Raw genomic sequence first — 24,842 nt, 5'->3', positions numbered from 1 at the left:
GGGTCTCCTGTGAGCGTGGGAGGCCTCGCCAGGCTCCGTCTCTGGGCAGAGATGCTGACGGCCTCCCCGACGTGGAAGGAGGAAAGACACACCCCTCACACTGCTCAGCGGGAAGCCCCTCTTACAGACACAGAAGTACACGGACCTACAGCAGAGAACGCGCTTAAGAACAGAGAAGGATTTTCCACACGTGGGAAGAATCACTCTCAAACTAAGATTGTCCAGCAAAAAAATATTGCTTTATTGAATCGATTTTCTAACTACAAAGAGAGCTAACACAGTATCAAACACTTCCTTTCCATAGGACAGTCTCCCGAGAAATGTCTCATGCAACTCCTAGGAGGCTAAATGCAGGCAGGGCTTCGGGCGGGAAGGCAGGGTCATATGTACACGAAGCCATATATCTTCAGCTCTTCACAGTAATGTGCAAATGTTACAAATATGGCTTTCAGATTTTCGGTTCTGTGACTTAAAAAAAAGTAAGACGTGATCGTACAGAAGAACATTTTTAAAATAATTCTTTCTGTGGGAGAGCGCTTTCCCCACCAAAACGCCGAGTCTGGTGACAGGACTTGTCACCTCCCCCGAGGGTGCCAATTGGGCGGAGTTCCAGGAGGGGGCGTGAGTTCCTAAGGCACAGTCATCAGGTTAAACATGTTTTCGTTAAAACCATGCTTTTTGGTTACGTGAAACGACAGGTCACTGCTAGCAATAACGCGTACTAAGCTGTTAAGGGTACAAAATGCAGTAGTAAAGCTCACACTAACCTATCTGGTAACAGTAACTAGTCTGGAAACACACTACAGTCACCACATATTAAACGCTGTTTTTGGTTATCGTTTCCTTAGATGAAGCAGAATTATAAGGCTTCTGTGAAATAATAATCTTACAGCTGAACAAATATATTACACTCCTTCTGTAACGTTATTTATAGTTTCTTTCCAATTTTGCTGTTTGGTAACAGACGGTATTGTGGACGCACCTCTCCCGGCTTTTAAAGTGCTTGGTTAACTGCAGGAGAGGGAAACACACAGACCTCCCGGGGGGTGGGTGACGCCCCCTCGGAAGTGGCTGGGAAGCTGGGTTTGGAGCCTCAGGTGAATTTTCCAGAATGGATACTGGTTATTGCTGACATGGACGCCCTTGCTGGGCGAAGAGTGAGTATCACCACCTCCGTTATGCTTATACATAAATACGCGGCTATAGATGTACACGCATGCAAATTCAAGATCCATCCCGAGACAGATAGATTTCTTTTTTTGTCCAGTCACCTACCTTGTGCTATTCAACTTACCTGTGCTATGTTCGAAGCCAGATTAAAAACAAAATCCTAACATGCTATAATGAACAGCCCTAAGGCTTGAGTAACACAGGGTAGGGAAGGCAGTCATGAAAGAGCTGAGATGACACCTTGGAAGAGTTCTGAAATGCACCGAGTAAGGCAACAGAATTGTATATTACAGCCCAGGAAAAGGTGAAGAAAGTAGGAAACGTGCTAGGTTTTCCTCACCATGCCCGGCTAGCCAGTATTCTCTTAATTTATACATAGGATGAAGCCTCATGACGAAATGTCTTTACAGCTTTTGCTCTTACAGATACTCTCCTGGTAGCCAGTTCAATGCTCAATCCCATGATGCCCGGCTGCTGCGGTCTGCTTAAATAAGGCACTTCCAGTATGAAATGCAGGGGTGCCTGAAGGGTACGCTTGGGGTCAGGCTGCCACGTCGGGTTGCGGTCACGAGGGGCGCACCACACGGTCTGTCTTCTGTGCTTCCCCTACCCACCCACCTTCGTCTCCTTCTTGAGATGACTTTCCTTCAGAAGATGGAGTGGTCTTTTCTTCCTTCCTTGAGCTACTTCTTTGTACGAATGATCTAAGCCTTCACTAAGGTGGAAGTTCCGAGTGGTACCAGGTGTGAGTTCAGTCTGTTGACTCAGTTGTCACCGTCGAATCAACACCACGCAGCTTCTGAGAGTCCCAATTGCCGACTACGAGTGGAGGTTGGTACTGGAGAGGTCGTTTCGTATTATCTCGTTTACTGCAAGAAAGCAAAGATAGAGAGCATTAGAGAGACAGGACTCTGCACACGAGCTTACATAAATCACCAGAAATTCCATCAGTCAGTTATGTTCAGCCTGTGAAAAGGTGTCCCCAGAGGATGAGGTGTCCTGAGCCGGCAGGACACAGCTGCCCGGGAGCCGGCACTGTGATTCCAGACACCAGTTAGGCCTCGGCCTCAGGTCCCGACAACTGACCCAGGCGCCGGTGCGCAGCCTGTGCTCCCGCAGGTTTGCGAAAACAAAAGATAAACCCTGCAGCGGAAGCACCCCGGTGAAGTCCTCGCCCCGTGGGCCCCTCTCCGTGGCCTCGTGGTCAGACGGGCCAGGGCAGCTCGGGGAGGAGCGCTGGCCTCCCGGGCCTGGGCCTCCCTTTGTTCGGGGCTCTTCCTTCACGTCTGTCCCGTTGTTCGTGTCCACGATCGGCCTGTGATTTTTGGCAGCCGGAGGGGAAGTGAGAGGAGCTGGCAAAGGCCACGGGAGTGACCTGCACGGCATCTGCCCCCCATCACGGCACCAGATGGGGAAATGCTGCCCAGAGGCTGTCACCACCACTCGCAGGGCTCAGAGGTGGGGACGTGCTTGCGTCACGGGAACTGCCTGGGCTCCCTCTACTGCCAGATAAACGTGTGTTTCTGCAGGGCCCCCGCCCAGCCCAGGGCGGCTTCCTGGAGCAATTAGTGGAGTGCGTTTCCCGAGCCCACTCCCTTCCCCAAACTGCCTTTCAACACCCCCCCCCAACTATTTTTAAGAATAACAATAATAAGGCCCAGCGGGGGAACCAGGAATTGTGTCACGGGAACTGATAACAGAACGCGCTGGCCCTGGTTCAGTCAGGAGCCCGCCCTGCGGACCCCAGACCCGGGCTCCTCCCGAGGGGCCGCCAGCACGCGGGAAGGGGGCGCCAGGCAGCGGCCTGCAGGGGACACGCCTGACCGACACGGCCGCCTGATGTGCACCACACGTCCTCTGCAGCCGGCCCTGCCTCGCACGGTAAACAGCGGAGGGACTGTGCTCACCCGGCCACCAAGGAGGCCAGGACGAGGCCCAGGGCGCGGGCAGCTCCTGGGTGGTGGGCCGTCTCTGTGCCACTCGGCCGCCCGGGGCATGGGGTGGCGGGACTCGGGCCACCAGGGCCGGAGCTCCTCTCCGTCCACACCTCGCAGAACGTCGCCATGAAAGAACATTCTGACAAGAACACTCACAACGTCCCGGTCTCTTGGGGGTTTGGTCTGGGTCAGGACAGGCCGCACCTGCACGCAGGGTGTCTCTGTCTCAGGCCAAGCGTGTGGAACGTACTAGAAAGATACAGTGTGTGTGTGGGGGGGACCCACACACGAGGTGTGACAGCACTGGCACCACAGAGCCCTGCGCCCTGTATTCACTCAGCAAGCGACAGTTTACAAGGTGCTTTCGTGGCCACCATCGCATTTGTCCTAAAGCAGCCTAGGCCGTGGGCCCAGTGGGGCTTCCTAAACGGTTCTGAGAAAAGCGAAAGGTTTGGGGCCACACATGGGCCAGAGTCCCTCCCACAGGGTGGCAGGTGCTACTGGGCGGGGGGAAGGGAGGCGGCGGGGCCACCTCCACCCAGAAGAGAAATTAGAGTCAAAACCTCAAAGCAGGCCCTGCACGGTGGGAACAGTGGTAAACAAGGTCCCACATGAAGAGGAGGCGTGAAAGTTCAATCGTACCACACAGAACTGGGGTATGCCTTCCCGCTAAGGGTTTAGGACAATGAAAGTCCCAGAGCAGAAATCTGATTCTAGTAAGACCAGCAAGAGCGGTAGAAAAATGTCTGAGGGGTAATAATGACAGGAATTGGGATGGAAGCCTGAGGGGTAATAATGAAGGGGATTGGGAGGGAGGCCTGAGGGATAATAATGACAGGAATTGGGCGGGAGGCCTGAGGGGTAATGAGGAAGGGAATTGGGAGGGAGGCCTGAGGAGTAATAATGAGGGGGATTGGGAAGGAGGCCTGAGGGGTAATAATGAAGGGAATTGGGAGGGAGGCCTGAGGAGCAATAATGACAGGAATTGGGCGGGAGGCCTCAGGGGTAATGATGAAGGGGATTCAGAAGGAGGCCTGAGGGGTAATAATGAAGGGAATTGGGAGGGAGGCCTGAGGGGTAATAATGAAGGGGATTGGGAGGGAGGCCTGAGGGGTAATAATGAAGGGGATTGGGAGGGAGGCCTGAGGGGTAATAATTAAGGGGATTGGGAGGGATGCCTGAGGAGTAATAATGAGGGGGATTGGGAGGGAGGCCTGAGGGGTAATGATGAAGGGGATTGGGAGGGAGGCCTGAGGGGTAATAATGAAGGGGATTGGGAGGGATGCCTGAGGAGTAATAATGACAGGTATTGGGAGGGAGGCCTGAGGGGTAATAATGAAGGGGATTGGGAGGGATGCCTGAGGAGTAATAATGACAGGTATTGGGAGGGAGGCCTGAGGGGTAATAATGAAGGGGATTGGGAGGGATGCCTGAGGAGTAATAATGAGGGGGATTGGGAGGGAGGCCTGAGGGGTAATAATGAAGGGGATTAGGAGGGATGCCTGAGGGGTAATAATGAGAGGAATTGGGAGGGAGGCCTGAGGGGTAATAATTAAGGGGATTGGAAGGAGGCCTGAGGAGTAATAATGACAGGATTTGGAGGAAGGCCTGAGGGGTAATAATGACAGGAATTGGGAGGGAGACCTGAGGGGTAATAATGAAGGGGAGTGGGAGGGAGGCCTGAGGGGTAATAATGAAGGGGACTGGGAGGGAGGCCTGAGGGGTAATGATGAAGGGGATTGGGAGGGAGGCCTGAGGGGTAATAATGAAGGGAATTGGGAGGAAGGCCTGAGGAGTAATAATGAAAGGGATTAGGAAAGAGGCCTGATGCGTAATAATAACAGGAATTGGGCGGGAGGCCTGAGGGTTAATAATGACAGGAATTGGTGGAAGGCCTGAGGGGTAATGACAGGAATTGGGAGGGAGGCCGTAGGGGTAATGATGAAGGGAATTGGGAAGGAGGCCTGAGGGGTAATAATGAATGGAATTGGGAGGAAGACCTGAGGAGTAATAATGAAGGGAATTGGGAGGGAGGCCTGAGGGGTAATAATGAAGGGATCTGAGAGGGAGGCCTGAGGGGTAATAATGACAGGAATTGGGAATGAGGCCTGAGGGGTAATGATGAAGGGAATTGGGATGGAGGCCTGAGGGGTAATAATGAAGGGATCTGAGAGGGAGGCCTGAGGGGTAATAATGACAGGAATTGGGAACGAGGCCTGAGGGGTAATGATGAAGGGAATTGGGAAGGAGTCCTGAGGAGTAATAATGAAGGGAATTGGGAGGGAGTCCTGAGGGGTAATAATCACAGGTATTGGGAGGGAGGCCTGAGGGGTAATGATGAAGGGGATTGGGCGGGAGGCCTGAGGAGTAATAATGAGGGGAATTGGGAGGGAGGCCTGAGGGGTAGTAAGGCAGCAGCAGAGTAGCTGCAAATCTTTTAGTTACTCAGGGTTATGCAGACCACAGGAAAAATAACATCTGTCTGACAAGAGAAAAGGGGAAGGAGCCTCAGAAGTGGGCTTCCCCCTACTACCCACTGGGGCGCCTGAACCTCGGAGGGGGCGCCATTGCTCGATGTGTCCTGGACATTCTGGGCCCAGACGCAGGCCATGGCGTGGCTACTCTCTGAGTGAGGCTCGGCCCTGTCCTCCTTTGGCCCCGTCGGGAGCCCTCAGGAGAGCGGCACGGGATGCGCCAGGGCAGCCGAAGCTCTTGCCCATCACGGCGGGTCAGTGGTATCTGACGAGCCTCCCTGAGGACAACCTGTCAGCTGGACCCACTGCTGTCCACACCTGGCAAGGTCAGGCTGGAGTCACAGGGTTTCATTCCTTTTAGGAACAGACTCAAGAACCACCCCACACGCACAAACATCCTCCAGCATCTTCCCTGAGCGCCGCGGGGCCTGAGCCGGGCAGCTGCCCAAAGTGAAGCTGGACGGCCAGGAGCCCCACGGCAGATGACGCTTCACACAGCGTCCACACGGCTGAGGGTGGACGCCCAGACCTCACTCTCTTCCAGAGACACAATCTGGACAGGAACCCTGTAGGGAAGCCATGACGGTCCCATTTCACAGATGGATAAAGAGAGACCACATCAGGGAAGGGCTGCTGAGGTGGAGGGGCCTTTGACGGTGGGCGAGGGCGCGGAGCACAGGGTCCTGGGGCCCCCCGCCGCCCAGCCACATCCTATCTTCCCTCCGTGAGGTCACGGGTCCGCGCCGTGTCGGTCCCGGCCGCGGGGCTCTGCGTGGGTTATTTTGGGGGTGGCTTTCTCTCTTTGATATGGTTGTGCCGGTGACACCTACGATTTCCCACAATGTCTTCTCTCTACTGATAATTTCCATCTTCTTATTCAGCTTTTCCACCGACACAGAGGTTTTTTTATCTTTACAGAAGTATTTTGAACTGCAGGTAACATGTGACCCTCACGGATCGTCAGGAACCTGAAAGAGGAACCTTTGCTCCGCTTCACGTCAGATGTCCTTGCAACAGGATGTGGTGAGCTGTTATACCACAATTTAATAAGAAGGGTTTTTTCCCTTATATTTAATTTTTCTCTAAAATGCTCCTAAGGTGGAAACTCTTGTTTTTTTTCTAAAACTCATGTGGCAGTTTGAATTGTTGTTTCAATCTGGGGTACGTACGCAGGGTGTTACGTGTATATCTGATACACACACAAATCCACCTCTCTATAGAAATCTGGAATTGAGAGAAAAGGAAGGCAGCATTTTTTAAAATACCAAAACTAACATGTACAAAGTACAGGCATAGCTTTTCACCTGTACTTGCATGATATTTGTAAATATCCTTCCTGACACTATAGAAAGATGTCTCTGCTATTCGTAAATGAGCATGTAAATTAACTAATAAGGTGAAACGTCCTTTTTAAAGTAAAATATTTGTACTTTCATATCTGAGTTTCTTCTTTTGAGCCCCCCTTTGAGAACAGTTGGCGTCAGAGCTTCACGTTGCAGTGAAACATCCACGGCTCATCTCTCAGGTTTCGCGTGTGGGTTTTGTGTGACGATCCTGAGGACAGTGCAAACCTAAAAGGAACTGTGAGTCCAAACAGTGTTTATGTATTTCTCCCCTCTCGACGCCTAACCTTTAAGCAAAGTGCTCCCACGTTTCTGAGTGCTTGGTTTCTGAATGCTAAACTAAGGATCTCAAGACATATCTTAAGGAACGCACAAACCACGGATTCACCCAACACCTACGCAGCCTTCAGCGTTCATTTCTAAGCCCTCGCACGTACATCGTTCTTCATTCTGCAGCAACCCCTCGAGAAAGACAAGGCAGGCAGTGTGACGATGGAGGCCTGGCCAGTGGGAACGGGGCCGCTGCCCTTGAGTGACAGGGGAGAAGCTGAGATCGGGACTTGGGGCCGCACGCCCCGCGGCTCTGGGAGCTTCCAGGCTGCTCCCTCCCGGCTCCACGGGCAGATCCACAGGGCCGGCGTGAACTGCTCTCCTCTCAGTGCTCACCGGGAAAGTCGGGAAGGCGCAGGGGAAAGGTGGACGGGCACAGCCCAGCCCTCGGGACCCCTGCCTGTTCGTCCCCTCCTCCCGGGCCTGCCCCCACCCCCAGGTCCCTTCTGTCCCTGGTCCTCACGTCCTCCGCGGCGAAGCCGGTCAGAACACAGAGGCGAGGGGAGGCGAGGGCACAGCCACTGCTTTCCTCTCCTGTGCACATTCTCTTCCAACAGAACAAAACATCAACACACCCACCAGCCACCACACACACACGGTGCTGTGTCTGAGCTAAAAAGACCTTTTCTTTCAGTCATTTTTCCTGTATAGCTTTTACGTGCTTCAGAAACTTTTTTTCAAAAAGGAGGACAAGTTGCAGGTGACCGAGGACTATTTCCCCTGCCCTGGGGAGCCACACGCCAGCAGCACGGCCCCGGCTCTAGAACCGACGGCAGATGAGCTGGTCGGTACCAACCTGCTGGCGCAGGTACCGGCGCCAGGAGGGGGCATGCTGGCCGCTGTCGCAGGAACGTCACCCCAACGCCGCAGCCGCGCCAGCCTGTCACATGAGCAGCCCGGGGAGGCTCTGAGCGAGAGCTGCCCCGCGCCGAGGCACCTGGCGGGCTTCTCACGCTTCTCTTCTCACTATTCTACCCGACTTGACTTGGTTTTCATATTTGACATCCGAGCAGCAGCGGGCGGCCGTCAAAGCGCAGGGGCCGTGGCTGGCGGGGGGCCTCTCACCCTCCCAGCCCCGAGGCGGGTCCTCACAGCCAGCCTCACGGCCTTATCGGTCCCAGGACTTTATCAGCAGCAGCCCCGCTTCCCTGACTCTAAGTGAAGAAGCGATATGTATGCTTCTGTGTTCGACTCTGAATAATCGGGACTTGGACCACAGTGATAATAACATCACTTTGCTCTGCGAGAGGAAAGAATGACTACGACGGAAAGCCCAGGGTCCTGACACCCAGCAGGTCCCCGACACCCCCAGGAAACACAGGACAGCACGTGGTCAGAGTCAAAATATAAAGCAACCCCTACGGCGCGACAGAAGCCACAGAGGGCTTCAAGGTGGAGCTGTTTCTAAAGACGGCCCGGCCCGGGTTCCCTGGGCAGCACCTGGGCCCCGGCTCCTCCGACGCCAGTGGGCAACCTCGAAGCCAAGCATCCTTTACTTTTTCAACTTCTCTCAGACCTAAGTTCTTGCCATGTCCACGTTGTAGCATTCAAACCATCACTCAGAGACGTGTGAGCAGCCTGTGACCTTCCTTTAGAAAACCTGATACAAGGCCTTCGCCCTGAACACGCTGTGGGGAAAGTGCTGGACAAAGGCCACCCGTCCTTTCCTCATTCTGCCTCCAAAGCCCCCCTGAGACTGTCCTGCCCCTGTGGGGCCTGGAGGTTTTCTCTGTGACAACAGGAGGCTTGACTAAGGCCCCTTTCTGCCCCAAGAATCGGGGAACTCCTCAGTCATGTCAGAGGGAGAAACAGATTCCTCCTGGGTTAGAGTTCTGTGTGCTGGGAAAGGCATGCCCCCGCATCTTCCCAGCTCTGGGGGGCAGCTACTGCTCTGATTCTTACTTTGGATGGGACCAGAGAGGGCAGGAGACGCACCAGTGCTCACACGGCGGGGACGGCAGGGGCCTCCCTGGGGGAGGCAGCCCGGGCAGAGGGGCTGGCGACAGGGCAGCCCCTCGGTCTGTCTCAATGTGGCGGGATGGCCGCTGAGAAGCCTGCATCAGCGGGCTCGCCATCCTGCATGGGTAAAGGGAAGAGAAGTGCTCTAGCACCTTCTGGTGAACTTTCAATTTACCGACTGTCGGAAAAAGAGAAAACGACTGGGCGTGTGAGTGGCAGCCGCCCTGGTCTGCAGTTAATGCAAAGTCTGGGTTCAACCACAAGACACAAAGCGGGATGAGGGACAGGGCCACCTCAACTCTTTCAGTTTCCTTATTTCTGACAACGTGTGTGTGGATCCCTTCATTGTCAGAACCGGTATCTGTGTAGGGTTTTCAGGTTAATGAGAACATCAGCCACGTCCTTTCGTTGGTCAGAGAACCGGCAGTGTCGCTAGTCGCTCATCGGACACAGCTGTGAGTGACGACCGGAAAAAGCAGCGGGAAAGCTGCCTGTGCCTGGCCCCAGGCTGGGAGCGGCGGTGGGCTCTGTCCCTTTCCCTTGTCGGGACCCCAGCAGAGACGTGGCCCTGCCTGCGGGGCTTGGGGAAGGAAGGGCCAGGAGAAGCAGGTGCTAGAACCTTCCGGCTGGCCTTCACACAGACACCATCCTAGTTTCTCAGGCCTGGGCTTGAGGTTAGAGGATAAGAAATCTAGTTCAGCAGTGTTAACCTAGCCACACTGTTTAATCCTCGCTTAGGAAAAAAAAGCTTAATTAACTCGGATGAGGACCATACTTTACAAATAATACCTTTGTGTGAATTAAAAAAAACGTATTTGTTGATATAGCTCATCACACTAGCCAAATTCCATGATTACATACTTAACTACATACAACACACTTTAAAGCGTCTTTCTCTTTTCCAATAGTTATGTCAGTTCCAATAAGGAAAGGAACTGTACTACGAATTTTTAAAAACTAACAGTATTTATCTACTGCTACTTAGTAAAGCAGCCAGCCCAGCAGGGATACTGTCATTCTTTCCATCTCTGGCTTTACAACGTTCTGCGATGCTGCTTTCACGGAGAGGACGATTTCTTTAAAGCATCGATGTCCTTTAAACAAGAGCGATCCAGGGAACAAAGAAGGTCTTGGCGATTCCACTGCGGGCCCCGTAGAGCTCTGTCCCCATCCCCGTTCCAACACACCACACGATGCAGGAGGTACCACGATTCTTTCCGTCAAAGCTCACCATCAAATTAAACACTCTACAGAAATAAACGCATGGCACGGAAGCTGCTGTTACTTGCCCACTCCATTTTCCTCCGAGGGACAGAAAAATGCATATTCTTCCAGAGGACAAGTCATCAAAAACATTTCTATTTTTAAGGGAAAGCCAGAATAGCTTTTTGAAGAGCAAAACAAAACAGGAAGGACATTCTTTCCCATTCTTATAACTAAAAGATAATTAAAAAAACTATTTGCTAACTTTCCCAGAAAATACACCTTTGGCTGAAGTTAGTATTGTAACCTGAGAGGATGATAATTTGGGTGGACAGAAGTAAAGATGTCTCAGGCCAAACCTCTTCCTAAAGAGCTAACTTCTAGGAAGTCTCCAGATGCCATGTGCTGTGCTAAGCCTGCAGATCTAACGATTCTTGGATAAGGAAGCCCCTTGGTGGTGGCTGAGAATCCTAATGGACGTACGGACTGTCGCTGCTGCGACTCTGTTACCGCTGGGACACACGTGCCCCAGGTGAGGACACACGCCGTCCCCGCTTGCACTGCGAATTTACACTCAGGTCTCACTTCGGGGAGCAAAGTGGACGTGAGCTAAGCCGAGGTTCAACACGATTAAAGCCGCAATTCAGAGATCAGGGCACAGCCAGGGAAGCACGTGCTCCGGTGCCACTGGGAGGGGGCATCAGCTCAGGTGCAGGAAACGTGAGGTGGTGGCTCCCGTGTGGGTGTTTAGTGTCTTGGGAAGAGGCGGCCTCCTGGCAAGTCCGCCTCCCCACAGGTGGGCCCGGGTCAGTCGTCTCCCCGGTCCGGTGGCCTCTGTGTCCACAGTGTGGCCGCACCTGGTCCACCAGCAGCCCCTGTCCACCCACCTCGGGAGGCGCTGCCTCCATGAGACTCTGGGCTGAAAATGGTGATTTTGCCACGAGCGCATCACAACTGCTGTAATTCTGAAAATGCAGAGTTGCAACATCACTAAAATCCTTTTCTGCTTTTCTTTTTTTTTTCCAGAGATGCTTTGTGAAGCAGTGGAAAATAAAACAGTTTCTCAAGTTTCATTAAAAAGTAAGTTCTCGTGTTACCTCGGGTGTCCTGGACCTATTTCAGCCTTCACTTATTTTTATCTTTTTAATCATAATAAGCCACTGCCACGGGGCCTGCTATTTTTGGAAGGAGAGAATGGGACAGCGGAGGGACTGGATGACGACAAGTCACGGTTTTAATAAAATATGACCCTCCCAGCTGGATGCAGGCTTGGCTCTGATGGACACCATTGTTAGGTGGAGCTGCCAGCCATTAAAGCAGAATAATTGTCCTACCTCCGTGGCTGCTTCCTTATTTAGCCTGAATACGCCAAATAGCGCAAACGCCCCGCGTGGAAACTCCAGGGCCCGTGGGGAGGGGGCGGCCCCCTAACCGGGAGGGTCCCCTGGCTCGTCCCCCTCCCTCTGGTGTGTACCAGTGAATGCTTTCCATGCGACCGGCGCCATTACTTCATCTGTGCCAAACTCACTCTGCTTTGCTCGCTGGGGTCATTAAATCACCAGCAAGCATTTTTCCAGGGCCTGCTCTGTGCCGCTAGAAACCACGCTGCCCCAGTGATGAAACTAACAGAGTTGCATAAATAGCAAATTTAAAAGCACTTTAATTAAAAAACAAAATAGAAGAAATGCACGCGGACGAGGAGCCACCGTGGGCTGGCAGGTTTGCCCCCGTCACCCGGCTGCGGGAGCACAGGCCCTGCTCTGGCGGCGGGCACGTGACGTCAGGGCGCCCTAAGGCCCAAGACACACACCACGTGGCTGGTCTTACTTTGTGGGGCGTCAGAAGGGACAGTGAGGTCAGACACGCCCACGCCGAGTCTGGGGCACTTGGGCCCCCGTGGGACCCGACCCCCCACCTGGCGCCAGTTTTGGTCAGAAGATGCTGCTCGTGAAGGAAGCACAGGAAGACGCTGGGTTCGCAGGAAAAGAAACCACACCTCAAAGCTAACCGTGACCTTGAACTAAACCCTCACCTCACCCGAGCATCATCGGTAGTTCTGTTAGGTGTGATCGTGTCAAAAAATGGCCATTTAAAAGGATGCCTGTCGGACTTCCCTGGCGGCGCAGTGGCTAAGAATCCGCCTGCCAATGCAATGGACACGGGTTCGAGCCCTGGTCTGGGAAGACCCCACATGCCACGGAGTAACTAAGCCCGTGCAACACAACTATTGAGCCTGCACGCCACAACTACTGAGGCTGCGAGCCACAACTACTGAAGCCCGCACACCTAGAGCCCGTGCTCCGCAACAAGAGAAGCCACTGCAATAAGAAGCCCGCGCACCACAACGAAGACCCAGCGCAGCCAAAACAAATGGAAAAAACAAAAAGGATGCCCGTGTCTGGAGGACACAGGGTGAAAGATGCGAGTCCGGGACTGATTTTTAAACATCTCGGCATGAGGTGGCAGATGCAGTGACAGTGCCCTACTACCCCCCCGCACCCGGCCTTGAATCAGGGTGAGGGGCTGCGGGCCCCTTTACGCTGTCCATTCTGCCCCAGCAGACATCTGGAATTTTCATAATTCAGCAACAGCACCACGATCAGAGAGAAGCTGGGGACGGGCTGGCTCAGCACCCACGGTCCTGCAGCGACAGGGACACGAGGGCCCCGCGCTCTGCCCGGCCATCACCCCCACTCCCCACCCCCGGCCATGCCCGCTGCCCAGGCCGGGTCCTCGTGCCGCCTGAGCTGGGAGGATGCCAACGCTTAGGCCCACCCAGACCCACTGAACGTTCTAAGTAGATCCCCGAAGACTGCATTTGAGCCCACGAGAGTCTGGGGGTCCCTGGGCTAGCTGGGGGATGGACAGGGGGCAGACAGGAAGCCTTCGGTACCACACAAGAGATTTACCTTAAAGACAATTTTCCAGAGCTGCTGCCGTAAAGGCCACGCCTACACCCCTGTGGACAGAAAAGCACACTCTTCTCACCTTCAAAATATTCTAAGCTATCGTTCAAATCGTTGAGAAGAGGTGCTGCACCACAGGCCCTGGGCAGCCCAGGGAGGGCACAGCTGCGTTCGGCCACTGGGCGCAGCCCGGCTCCTCCGGGGCGTTGAGAAAAGAACTGAAGTAACGCGCAGAGATTGTCACTTGTATCGGTATAGTTTGCAGGCGATACTGCTTTTAAAGCAGTATTTTAAATTATTATTGGTGCAACTCCCCGTTTCCTAGACTGAATTCCTGCGAGACCACCTCCACTTAGGGTGCACAGGCCGCGCGGGGAGGGGAGAGGGCCGCGAGCCGACGACCGGGCCTCACTGTTCCCTGCGGGGTCGCGCGAGCGCACCATCCTCCGCCGTCCTCCCCGCATGCGCGGGGCCTCAGGCCCACTAGGGCCGTGCGTCCGTCAGGGCTCCAGCTCTGAGAGCGCTGGGACCGCAAGGCCTCGGCTGTGGGAGCAGACGCCGCCCTGGGCCCTTCCCACGTCCCTGCCCAGAGCAGCGCTCGCCCTCCGCGGCTAAGGAGGACAGTCCGGGCGTGGGTGTCGTCCGGGCCCGGCATCGTCGGGGCGGCTCTGGAAGGACAACTAAGAATTTCGGGGCCCGGTGGCTCGGGGCAAGGCCGGCAGCGGGGGCGCGGCGTGGACACCTTGGCTGTTCACAGGACAGCGCCTCCAGTTCAATTTCAGCAAAAGGTCCAAACCATGGCCTCGGGAGCCCTGCGCACCCCCGCGCGCCGTCAGGGGTGCGGGTGCACGCTCCCGGCTCCCACGCCGTCCCTACGGACTCAGACATGGCCGCCACGCGGTAGCAGGGCCCCAGCCTTCTCCTGGGCTCCACCGTCCGGGTCCTGAACATGGCGGCCGCCCCGTCCGCCCGCTCGCACGGGTCACCTGCGCACCAAGCGCCAGTGCCGGCCAAGCGCCCAGCGCCCCACCCGCGGCCGGCGCGAGTAGGCGCAGGACGGACGTCACGGAGGGTGCGCAGGGCCCGTGCCTGCAGCCCACCTGCCCCCCGGGCAGCCCCCAGCCCGTGCCGACCGCTCCCCCGAGACCAGACGCCAGCCCACTCCCGCCGCCGCCTCCGTGCGGCCAGTCTGCCCCTCCTCACGGCTCCGAGGCCGCCTTGAGGGTCACGCTGTACCTCTGAATGCTGACAAAAGCAACCGACAGCAGATCCTGTTTGCTCACTCGGTAAAGATCTGAACAGAAAAACCACAGACGGCGTGAAGAAAGTGTGCAATACCAAGCCGGCAAATGACTCAAAATTAGCAAATTTGGAAAAAACAGGCCGATAGACAGGGAGGCGAGGAGTCAGAAAATTCGGGCAACTGAGACAGGCCCCACAATCCTCAGGACACACTGGCCTGGGGGTAGGAAAAAGGCAAAAACCAAGACTGCATTTTTGTATTGATTATCCAATTATGAATCTTTACAGAAGCTATTCCAACACTGCACGTAATGAGCAATTCATCAAAGTATATTAGGTGCCATGGAAGCTGCCTTCAGTATAAAGGGCCATTAAGTTTCTTGTAATAGCACATCACTGGAGCTTTCGTTAGCTCTAAATCAAATCAGCAGGACCGGCATGCACGCACTCTAATCGACTTCATGTAATGACGCCGTGCCCCCGGTGCTTACCCAAACGAGCAGCCCTGCAGAGCCGCCCTGCCCCAAGCCCACTTCTCAGCCTGAGGAACGGCCCAGCCGCTTCTAACGACACTTGCAAGAACCCGGAAAGGACGCACAGGCCTGTGGACCGGGGACCCCCGGGGGGTGGGGGGCACCAGGGGCACATCCCCGTGGGAAGGGTCTTACAGGCCGGTTTCTGGAGGAAGTTCTATAATTGACCGCTCCCGAACTCGACAGACGTGGAACCCAGGGCTGGAAATGTGTCCTGCAGAGGCCTCAGGCCCAGTGACACTGAATTTCCCAAGTGAAACAGAGACGCCAGTTGAGGTAGAGAAGACAGCCTCTGAGGCTTAGCTCCCATCTCTGAAAAGTCCTTCCTGAAATGATCTCTAAGTCCCTCAAACCTAAAAGCAAGAGCGCTGGAATCACTGGCCTCCGTAATTTACTAGGCAGCCAATCGGGTGCTGTCTGGAGCCCTGCTTTGTCATCCTGAATTGTTGTTTATACTGTAAATACTATTTAGCTGTTTAACCTGCTCTCCCAGACCCCACTCTAACTTCGCAGGGGTCAGGAGTCTGATGCAATCACGTGTCTCGACAGCCCTGCGATGCCGGAGCAGAGCAAGCAATCTGCAAATACTGGTTGGGTTCTGTCGTCTTTGAAGGTTGAATTAATCCCTTGCAGGAGCCTCACCGAGGTTGAGTCTGGGCAAGGTCTGCCCCGCAGGCCTCAGAGCACTGGTTGCCCAGCTGTGAAGTTACAACCACAGTAACCTGCACATCATCTTCCTGTCCCTGGGGCGGAGCTGTGTGTTTGGAAATTTAAATTCCTTCTCTGTTTATCTAAATTTGATTTCTGAAGAAGCCTTGAAATAACGTCCTTAAAAAAAAAAAAGAAAGGAAACTACGTAGAGAACAAACTATGTAGAACATTAGTTCACAGTAAGTGTCAACTCAGACTGAAGATAAACGAGGCCTTACGGCAGCACCTTGAGGGGTCGTCGCTGTGCCTGAGCCGTGCTGGACTTTCACGTGGGATTCAGAGTGAGCTTAAGGATAAATCAGGGGCCCATTTCCGTCACAGGGCATGAAGAGATCCGAGATGAAGTGACAGGAGTCTCAGGCCAGGAGCTGGGGCTCTGAGCTCCGCGCCTTCCCTGCTGGCCACCGTCCGCTGCTCCATGAGCTGCCGGACAAGCTTCCTGCGCAAGAGCACAGGCAAGACGTTTTATCAAAACACTGTGTATTCAGCAAGCCCTGGTCCAGCGGAGATCACTGATGCAAGCAAAGGGATGAAAACTCCTTAAAAAATCCCACAAGTGTCTGTAAAATTCCCCGTGGTGAGCAGGACATGTTTCTAAATCCAGGGGGTCCTCTAACCAGCCAGTGACAGTGAAGGGCTCCGTGAAGGAATGTCATCCTGCATTTTTACGTCTCCTCCTCACCCTCCTACCACTTAGTTAAGTGCTCGCCGCCCGCGGAGCGAGGCTCGCGCCCCATGGCCCGGCTCCTGCCCTCTGTGTCGCCGTGTCCTGGCGGGGCAGGTAGGAGCCAGGGGGTCTGGGTGACCCCAAGGCCGGCTCTGAAGACTTAGCAACGGTGGTGATCGGACAGCTCCAGCCGACTGTGGTGGCCGGTGGATGTCGGCCTGTTTATGAGTCAGAGGTCGTGAGCCGACCTGGCCTTGAAAGCAGAGAGAAACAGGACGCCATGCGGAAGAGGGCACGGCAGGTGAGGGCAGGGGTGCGATGCTGGGGAGAGGTTGCCCGCGAGCCCAGGTCAAAGCCCATCCACAGGGAGCCCACCCAGCTTGTCACATTCACCCATCGCGGAGTTTCTATCCGCATGTCTCCCTGCAGCTCTGTGATTCCGCAGCGTCACGGCAGGAAACTGCTCGCAGGATGGAAAGCTGGCATGTGATCCAGTGGAAATCACCGTTTCCTGAGAGGGAAGGACAGTGTCACAAGAACATCGCAGGCTACAGCTGGGGGCGGCAGCTGCTCTGCGTTTCGCGGCCTGATCAGTGGACGAGCTCTGAAGGACGACGACCTGTGCTCCCAACTGCGGCTTTCTGTCCAGCACGAAGGCCGAGTTAACAGACAGACTCTGACAACAGGATTTGAGCTCTTTCCTCAAACTAAAGCGCATTAAAACCGCCTGTGCAGCACCCCGCCTCCAACGCGGGCCAGCCGCCCGGCCGCGGCTTTTCCAGGGCGGCTGCAAGCGCCCCTGCCGACGCCAGAGCAAACACCCAGGTGGCGCCCCGTGCGGCCACCGCGCTCCAGCCACGTCCACCGCCTCTTCTGCTCCGACCGTCTGCCAAGAGGAAATCACTCCGCTGCGCTGGGAGCCTGCGAATCCCAGAAAACAATCTTAAATCCACAAAAATAACTGACTTCGCTTCTCCTGAGCTGCCCGGTTCCATTCTGATTTTTATTACAATGTCAACAAGAGTTTAATTTGCTTTAAAGTTTAGGTTCTTAAATCTGAGTGATATAGGGTAGTTTACAGCTTGCTGGCAACAGCTACTGTGGAAAAAGAAGGAACGCACATATAAAGGCGATTCTAAGTTTGACGCTGTGAAAGCAAGGAGCCGTGCCAACAGCAGCACACGGCAGGCCTTCCCCTCCGGACAGCGGCCCCGACACGTGGCCACGCTCCGTGTCCCTCCCTGACCAATCTCGCCCAGGGACAGTAATTAAGAGGAAATGCCCTTAAGTCTCATTTCTCTCCCTAAACACTAGAGGATGCCAGCTGTCCTACCTGGGCTCCTCCCTAAAAACCGATTCCAGAGAAAACCCTTGAGGGGGAAGGAGGGTGCTCTCCCCGCCCCTCACTAGGTGACCTTCTCATTCCCTAGACTTTGGTCCCCGAGCTGAGCAGACGCCACACGTGTCTGCACAGGACGCTCCGACCTCAAACGCAGTCAGAGGCGAGATGTCAGCTCCTGAGGCCTCTGCTGGGGCCCAGCTCTCATCTCTGCTGAAACTCTCTGCAGAGACTCCAGACTAGCCGGCCAGCCAAGCCGCCTTATGGAGAAAGGACGGGGCAGGCCTTGAAACAGGGCTGTCCCTGGAGCCCCTACCCCCGGCAGGGCAGCAGAGGGAGCCGTCGGGCCAGCGGTTCACAGCCGAGGCCCCTGTCTGCTGCAGACGCCCCGGCGGCATCTCCCCCTCTTCCCTCCTGCCAGGCCTCTTTCTAGCTGTCGCCCAGGGCTCTTCCAGGCACCCTTCCTGAGTATTTGAAATAACAGGCTGTGGGGCCTGATAGGGCAGAGATGGGGCAGCCTTCGTGGGGAGGGAGGGCAGGCTGGGCCGATAAAACCTCCCAGGCCCCGGCTAAGGACTGCGTCCAGCACTGTCTACCCGGCTTCGGGACAAAAGAAAGCTGGCCACCGGGCTCTGGGAGCGATAAGCGTCCGCGGCCGGTGGGGGGGGCCTGGCCCGCCAGCTTGGCTCATTGTCCCAGGACCAGGCCGTGATTAGCCGGGTCCCCCGGGCCTGATAAGGGCGGATGTTTTAAAAGGGGGAATAGACTTTCTTTGTTCTTTACTGTGTGGAAGAGTCCACATTATAATCTGGAAGGAAGGAAGGACGTTGTGTCAAAATTCAAACTGAAAAAGGGAAAGGGACTCAAGATTTTGTGTGCCCAGCCTACGTGAAGAACCCACGTCACCACGGTCGGCAAACGTCTGGGGCTGGTCCTGCATGCGGCCCACGTTTTGATGAAGAGAATTCTTAATTTAACTAAACAGGTAAGTAACGAGAAGCACACACATTTTTATTCCACGAGAGAAGCTCTCCCATCAGCATTATGTTCGTGTCGTATAAACACAGAATTAGAATTTTCTCCCAACACTCCTGGAAGAGGGCTGCGCGTGTTCCACGGACAGAGGGAAACGTGCACGGCACACACAAGCCTTCGCTTCAAAAGCACTTTTCTCCTTCTGCGTTTTAACAAAACTGTACTTAATGAACCTGCACAAGAGATCAGACCAGAAACATCCCCAAGCCAGGCTGCTGGCTGCTTCTGCAGAGTTGCCTTTCTGGACATCTTCATACAAATGGAACCAGAATACATGGTCTTCTGCGTCTGGCCTTTCGATTCAGTGTGATGTTTCCAAGGTTCACCCATGTCCTAGCATGACTCGTACTTCCTTCCTCCTTCCGGCTGAGTAATACTCCATTGTATGGGCATGCCACCGTTTTCTATCTATTCCCTAGTTGCTGGACGTTTAGGTTGTTTCAAGTGTTTGGATGTTATACACCATGCTGCTAAGAACATCTGTGCACAAGTCCTCGTGTGCACATACAGGTGTGTTCATTTCTCTTGGGCAGACGCCTAAGCACAGACTTGTTGGGTCTTAGGGCAAACGTATGTTCAACTTTTGAGACACTGCCGAAGTGGCTGCACTGTTTCGTGTCCCCACCAGTAATGTGTGAGGGTTCCAGTTTCTCCACATCCTCTCCAAAAGTTGCTATTGTCTCTGTTATTTTTTACAGGTATGCAATGGTATCTCATTGGCATTCCCTGTGACTGATGATGTTGAGTATATCTTCATGTATTTATTAGCCGTTCATATACCTTCCTTGGAGAAATGTCTATTTAAATCTTTTACCCAGTTTTTGATGAGGCTTTTTATCTTATTACTGAGATATGTGTTCTTTGCATTTTCTAAATATAAGCCCTTTATCATACGTTCGTCTCGTATGTTGCTTGTCTCTTTCTGGACGTGCTGCATGGCTTGTGGGATCTTAGTTCCCTGCCCAGGGTAGAACCCAGGCCCTGGCGGTGAAAGCGCTGAATCCTAACCACTGGACTGCCAGGGAATTCCCTTGTCTTTCTTTTTCTTAATGGTATCTCTTGAAGCACAAACATTTTGAATTTTGATGAGGTCTAATTTATCAATTTTTAAATGTTATGGACTGTGTTCTTGGTGTCATATCTAAAAGAATCTTCGCCTAATCCAAGGTCTCAAAGATTTTCTCATATGTTATCTCCTAAAGGTTTTGTTTTAGCTCTTACATTTAAGTCCATGATCAATTTTGAGTTAACTTTTTCGTGTAAGGTGAGAGGTAAGGGTCTAAGTTTACTTCTTCCAGTGTATCATTTAAATGCTTTTTCGGTCTTGTTTTGTTTTGTTTACTACATATATTCTTAACATTTTCTTAGTGGCTCCTCCAGAGATGACAGTATACTTAATATCTGTTTCAGACTAATACTTATTTCTAATAATATATAGAAACCGTTCCAATATAGCTTCCTTCCCTACTCCTTCCTTTCTACTATCATCGTCACAAAAATGACATTTTTATGTACGCCCATCAGCACAGGTTTGTAATTATCGTCTTATGCTTTCTTAGAATGCTTATGTTGCTTTTTTAATTATGTAATTACTTTTACCAGTGCTTTTTACTTCTTCATGTGGATCTGAGTTACTTACTGAAGGACTCCCTTTGGTACTTTGTGTAGGCCAGGTCTGACGGCACTACATTCTCTATGGCGTCTTTGCTTACTTCTCCTCTATTGTTAAGGCTAGTTTTGCTAGATAGAAACTTCTTGGCCACCAGTCGTTTTCTCTGAGCGCTTTCGAGGATGCTGTCCCACTGCTTTCCAGCTTCCATGCTTGCTAACGAGAAGTCAGCTGTTGATCTTTTTGAAGATTCCACGTACTGTACCTGATGACTTGGTTTTTTTCTTGTGGCTTTTAGAACTGTCTCTTTTTCTTTGACTTTTGACAGTTTGGCTATGATGTGACTCTCTGAATTTATCCTACTTGGAATTTGTTGACCTTTTGGGATGTCTACAATGTTTTTCTTCCAATCTGGGAAGATTTTGACCATTATTTCTTCAAATACTTTTTCTATTCTTATTATACACACATTTGTATGCCTTTCTGGATTCTTATTATACACACATTTGTATGGATTCTCTTTCTGGATTCTTATTATACACACATTTGTATGCCTGATGGTGTTTCACTTCTTCAATTTTCTTTTATCTTCTTACTTTCTATCCCTCAGACTGGATAACCTATTGGCTTTTCTTCAAGTCTGTTGATTCTTTTATGCTGTCAGCTCCAAAATGTTGTTCAGCCCTTCTAATGTTTTTTCATTTCAGTTATTGTATGTTTCAACTCTAGAATTTCTACTTGGTTCTTTTAGAAAATGCATCTCCATTTGGTCAGACACAGTTGTCCCACTTTCCTTTCATTCTCTAGACACAGTTCCCTTTGGTTCCTTGAGCATCTCTATGGTGGCTGATTTGCTTTGCTACAAAGTCCAATACCTGAGCCCTCTCAGGGACCTTGTCCACTGCACGCGGGTTGCTTCTTCCCCTGTGTAGGGGACATATTTTCATGTTTCTCTGCATGTCTCATAACTTTTTGGTTGAACACTGGACATTAGAGATAGTACACTGCAGCAGCTCTGCAATCAGCTCCCTCCCCCACCCCACCCCCATCCAGGATTTGTTGTTATTGCTGGATTCTTTTTTTTCCTTAGTTGTTGCTTATTTGATTAGTGACTTTCCTGGACTAATTCCATAGATTCTGTATCTCTGCAGTGTGTAGCTGTGAAGTTCTGTTCCACTTTTTTTTAAAAAGTCTTGCTTTTATTCTTAAGCCTGGCTTCCTAGGGGTCACCCTCAGGTTAGCATCCTTCAAGGATCAGTCTGGTTTCTCTGAATGCCTTGAACCATTAGGCCTCCCCGTTTTGTCGAGGAGATATGTGTGCAGAGGCCGCCTCTGACACGCCCTCAGTTCACAGTCAGCCTGGGCTTCACTCCTGTTCGTACAGTCGCGAGGTGAAGGAGCCACAGGTGAACGGCTGGGCCCTCTCCTTGCCCACGTCTTCTGAGCGTTCACACACCCACATGCATGTGTGCGGCCTTCCTGAGTGTGCACATATCCATGTGCACGTGTGCAGTCTTCCAGACCCCCAGGAGCATGTCAGGGGTTTTCAGAATCCCCTGTGGTCACCTAGCTTGGCCAGGCTCCTTTGCCCTAATTGAGATCACAGCCTTGGGCAGCTCCAATGAGGATGACCCCAGCCATCTGCTACTTTTTATGCTGCCCTGGGAATGAGGCTTTTCCAGGGAGCTTCACAACCAGTCAAAGGACTGACTGTGCTGTGGGGATGGGGTTTTTTAACAGAGCCCCAAAGAGGCCAATCTCCTTCACTGTCAGTGAAGCTGCTGGCTTTTCACAGCTACACTCCATGGAGCTGGGGAGGGGGCATGGGAGTAGCCCCAAATTACAGCACCACAGATCCCACGTTCGTCACCAAGGTCCAGTTTCCCTTGAATAAGTGCTTTTCAGTTTTTTCTGCCTCTGGTTGGTGTTCAGACTCTGGGATAATTGATTTGAAAGTTTCGTCACTGTTTTTACTGCTTTTTAGGGGGTGCTCTCTCAGTGAGGTCCTCTCTCCACCATTTTGGAAGTCCTGCCTGTCTTCCAGTCCTTCTTGGGTCATCAAAAGTGCCTCAGTTAATAACCAGAGATTCTCTGATGAAGAAAAAAATATACCAGCTTCTCTTTGGCTCGCAAGGCCATTCATACCTGGAAGCTGGACTTCTGCGCAGGAGTCTTTGCTCACTGCATCTCTAGTGGGCTAAAAAAAAGCTCAATAACACAGCTCAGCCTTGAGAGTAGAGAGACAGTGTTGAAGTCAGGACTGGCGGATCAAGGTGGTGTCCCTGGTCCCGTCACTCACCAGCTGTGCCCTGAGCAGGTCGAGTGGCATTTCTCTCTAATGAGAGAGCTGCGGCCTCCGTCTTTGTCCGCTGGGGCTGAATCGGCAGTCTTGCCCCCTCACAGGATTGCCGTGAGGCTGAATAGGTCAACAGAGACTGTATGGAAACGTCGCTCTGGAAGGAGCCAAAGGCCACACACAGGTGCTGTTTCGCCGTTTGGGTTTTCTGTGTGCTGGCAATCATGTCAGGTTGGACTGGGAACCGCCTTCTCAGCTCGACGGGAAGACGGTTACTCCAATAGCAATTTTCCAGGTTCTTCTCTGCCTGGACGTGATGGACGGCTGCACCAGGCACTCTCTGTCCCTCGGGGCTCCACGTGAAGAGGGCACTCGTATCAGGGGTCACTTAGAAGTCCCACGGCGCTGGCCCTGTGCGTGGCGTCCAGGGCAGGGCCGCCACGCGCCTGGCGGCTCTCGTGGAAGCGCAGGCACCCCGCAGAGGGAGTCGTAGCCCTCTGTGGCCCTGGTCGCCACTCTCCCCAAAGAGACGCCAAGCCCTGATGGTCCAGCATCACCTGGGCGTTTGAACGTGGCTCCTGTGCTGCTGGACACCTTTCCTTCTGGCTTCACGCTCTGGTGAACACAGTACAGCCGTGTGCTAGGTGTGGCTCGCAGATCTGAGAGGACCTGTCAGATGTGCTCGTCCTTCAGCGAGAAAGCGCTTTGAAATGCACGGCATCAGAGAGAGAAAACGCAGAGACCAGGCCAAGGTCGTGCAACCTGGTCTGAAAGGGAGACGGAGCTGATTAAATCCCCCTGGAAAGATGCTCGCCTCTGCAGAAGTATTGCCACACTGGAAAACTGCGTCACGGTCCTGACGCGCTCACTTGCCAACACTCTCCCACCCTCACAGCCTGCCCGAGACTGGAGACAACGCACCACGAGGCGCCCAAGTGCCCCGCACGCAGCCAGGTCCGAGCGCCAGCTTCCGTCGCCAGTGTTTCTGGCACCAGGTAGACCTAAGTGGTTCTAGTTCCACAAGACCTTTTCTAGCTCTTCCCTCCGCTTTCTCCCCTGTTTCTTTCCCTCCAATTAAGAACGTCAAACAGCTCTCCCATCTACAGTAGGAAATCAGCTAAGACCTAGGATTAAGGGAGAAGGTGAATGTTAGCTGAAAGCAAACCACCAAATTCCCCTCCAAGTGCACAGAAAATAATTGGGCTGGAGAAGACCTGATTAGAAGTCAAAGCAGTCCACGCTTCTAGCTAGCGTCTACATCCTGCAACTGAGAGGCGCCCCGAACCTCGGACACCTAAGCTGCAGTGTCATACGAGCTGCAGGAGACTCTCAAACGTCCTAGCCTAGCAAGCTGTGTCCCCGGGGCCAAAGGCAGTGCCCTATTTATAGAGGCCCTGACTCAGCGGACACCTCAGAGCAGTCCCTGCCTTCCCTCCTCCTCCGCCAGAGGCAGATCCTAACGGCTGCTGCCCTGCAGCGCAGCCGCAGCGGCGAGCACACACCTCCCAGGGCGCAGCAGACGCGCAGTGCTCGAGCGCTGCCCGTGGCGGGCTGACAGTGGTCGACTGCTCCCGCCACTCACTGGTTGTCGCTCGGGTCCACCCGGTCGGGGACGAGGCAGAGACTTGCGCCCAAGCCTGCACACCGGTCTGACCCACTTGGAGGCACAGCGGCCCTGGAAGCTCAGCCCCGAGTCCCCGTGCATATGGACTCCGGCGCCCGGGAGGCACGCACCGCCGCCGGGTGGGCAAAGTGGAAGTGAGCGGGCGGGGGCTCCGCTCCTCCGGGTGGCGGCTTCAGCCCGGGCCCCGGTGGACTCCACCTCGGGAGATGAAGCCTGCGGGTCAGCACGCCACCAGCATCCGCTGCCTCTGGTGGTACCCCAGGGGCCCGGGCCTTAAGGACCGACCCTCAGGAACCGCGTGCACGGCTGAGTGCATCCTCCCGCCCCCGGGTAGCAGCCCACGTCTGCAGTGTTAACAAGCCCGTGCGTTTGACCTGCAAGGCAGGCTCTTTCCAACATCACCAGGAGCGGGGAAGGCCTCAGAGCCGGGCCCTGGGCCAGGTTAGTAAGACTTTCCATGAGGA

The 24,842-nt window shown here is 53.6% G+C and overlaps 1 protein-coding gene across 3 annotated transcripts in view; it reads right to left on the bottom strand.

Annotated features, from left to right (window-relative positions):
- Positions 1-225: 225 nt before the first annotated feature.
- Positions 226-24,842, bottom strand: part of NFATC1 (nuclear factor of activated T cells 1) — a 97,713-nt gene continuing 73,096 nt past the window's right edge. For all 3 annotated transcript variants that reach the window (XM_060029259.1, XM_069541336.1, XM_069541337.1), the window contains one exon: positions 226-2,039. In XM_060029259.1, coding sequence (XP_059885242.1) covers positions 1,990-2,039 — 50 coding nt within the window. In that variant the 3' untranslated portion in view covers positions 226-1,989. The remainder of the gene's footprint in view (positions 2,040-24,842) is intronic.

The sequence above is a fragment of the Delphinus delphis genome, chromosome 13, assembly GCF_949987515.2.
Source record: "Delphinus delphis chromosome 13, mDelDel1.2, whole genome shotgun sequence".
In the NCBI taxonomy this organism is placed as follows: Eukaryota; Metazoa; Chordata; class Mammalia; order Artiodactyla; family Delphinidae; genus Delphinus; species Delphinus delphis.
The sequence above is the reverse complement of the archived record's forward strand: the minus strand, read 5'-3'. Positions and strand labels throughout refer to the sequence as shown.